General features: G+C 51.9%; 1 protein-coding gene across 1 annotated transcript; it reads left to right on the top strand.

The window, feature by feature from the left end:
* Positions 1 to 221: 221 nt before the first annotated feature.
* LOC135222420 (caldesmon, smooth muscle-like) lies at positions 222 to 896 on the top strand. Its single transcript, XM_064260505.1, has one exon. It carries the CDS (start codon positions 222 to 224, stop codon positions 894 to 896), a length of 675 nt encoding a protein of 224 aa, XP_064116575.1.
* Positions 897 to 1770: the final 874 nt, after the last annotated feature.

The raw sequence follows: 1770 nt of genomic DNA on the forward strand, positions 1-1770 counted from the left end.
TCTCACCTCATCAGAAGGTGCCATTCACGAAGTGCCACCCACTTACGGGACACTTCCCAAGTGCCACAGAGCACCCAGTCTTCTCAGAGACATTACCACATTGCAGAACCCATTTCTAGGTGAGTGCCACGTTACCAAGTAGGCCCTCCCATTCCATCTAGTACTATTGCTGGCCATCATTTCCAAATTTATCCGAGCCTCTACTGCATAGCCTTAGGGAAATGCCTTCCCCTGCTTCCCACGACATCTTTGCCATAGAGCTAGAGAGGCTCCGAAACCTCATGACTCTGGACAAGGAGGCTGGTTGCACTGGACCAGCCCTCGGCCAGTGGGTGAAGATGCAGCAGGATGCTGCACGCCAGCAAGATGAAGAAAGAGAAAACCAGAGAAAACCCAGAGAAGCAGAGAGAAAAGAGAAAGAAGCAGAGAGGAAGGAAAGAGAAGAAGAGAGAAAGCATGAGCTAGCTCTCATAGATGAAGAAATCACTCTGCAAGTTTCCAGACGTACACCCACTGTGCCTCACAGTCCTGCCGCATCCTTCCAGCCTCTTACCATTTCACCACCTGCCTCCTCCATTTCGGAAGTGAGCCAACCAGTTAACCCCGGACTTGTTCCGGAGGGAAATTCAAAGGAAGATTCCTTAACCTCCTCACCTCAAATTACTGCCAGAGAGGACTCTTCACATGTGCCAGAGCGCACTGCAAGTCTTGGTGACTCCGCAGCTTCGCAATCTGTGGTGCCATCTCGGCTCCATCATCCAGTGCCAAGGATGAAGTTCTGGAACAAGTTCTGCCAGGACTGTGGCCGCAAGGGTCACATGTCTGCAAATTACGGAGGGTGTGCTAATCACAATATTCCCACCATCGGAATGGCATTACCAATTCATCTTCGCTAGGCCCCCCAGCTAAGGGCCCTATAACTGTCGCACCCCTCCAAAGTCATATCCGCTAAGCCACGTCAGAGCCTTTGACGACTCTGGCGCTCAAATCTCCCTGATACGGGTAGATCGAATCCCCCAAGGGGCTAACGTCGATTGACGTCAACTGATCACGACCGAAGGCATCAATCATATTAAGTTGATCCTTCTAACAGTCCAATTGAGAGTCACTAGACATCATCACCTTTCCAGAGTATGTACCCTTGCAGTTGCAAGCTATATTCCAGGAGGTTACGACCTCCTCCTAGGCAAGACATGAAGTCCCCCTCTTGTTTCCAAATACCTAGGGGTCCTAGCCCCACAGCCAATCACTTCAAAGCAAGGAGCCATCAAAATCCTACTTCCTCCCGGAAGGACAGCCACCAACAGTCTCCCCCGTCACCAAGGAGGGAGATTGATCACTCGCAGTTCCACTGCAAAACCTGCAACGTAATAGGGCACTCCATGAATTTGCCTAGGTCCCCTAGCAAGCTACCAGCAGTGGACACTGTCCATTCTCCACAAGGCTTAGCCTTCCACAAGACACAGGAGCCTCTGTCTCCCATCACCACGGGCACGCTGAGAGGTATTGCACCTCTGGTACCCGTCACAGGTCCAGCTGACCTCAACTCTCTAACAGTGCCACTTGGCAGCACTGAGCAGTGCCAAGATCCGTCCAGCCTGGACGTAAAGCCACCACAACCTTAAACTCTGCGCCTGGCCCCGAGCTAGCGCCGGCGCCTAACCTAATCAATGATCCTCTTACAGGAGATCCTCCAAAAGGCATGGAGCTCAACGCACCCCATTGCCCAAATCCAACCCACGAGTCTTTTTTGGCAGATCTCACCATTAC

The sequence above is a fragment of the Macrobrachium nipponense genome, chromosome 3 (genome assembly GCF_015104395.2).
Source record: "Macrobrachium nipponense isolate FS-2020 chromosome 3, ASM1510439v2, whole genome shotgun sequence".
Taxonomy (NCBI): domain Eukaryota; kingdom Metazoa; phylum Arthropoda; class Malacostraca; order Decapoda; family Palaemonidae; genus Macrobrachium; species Macrobrachium nipponense.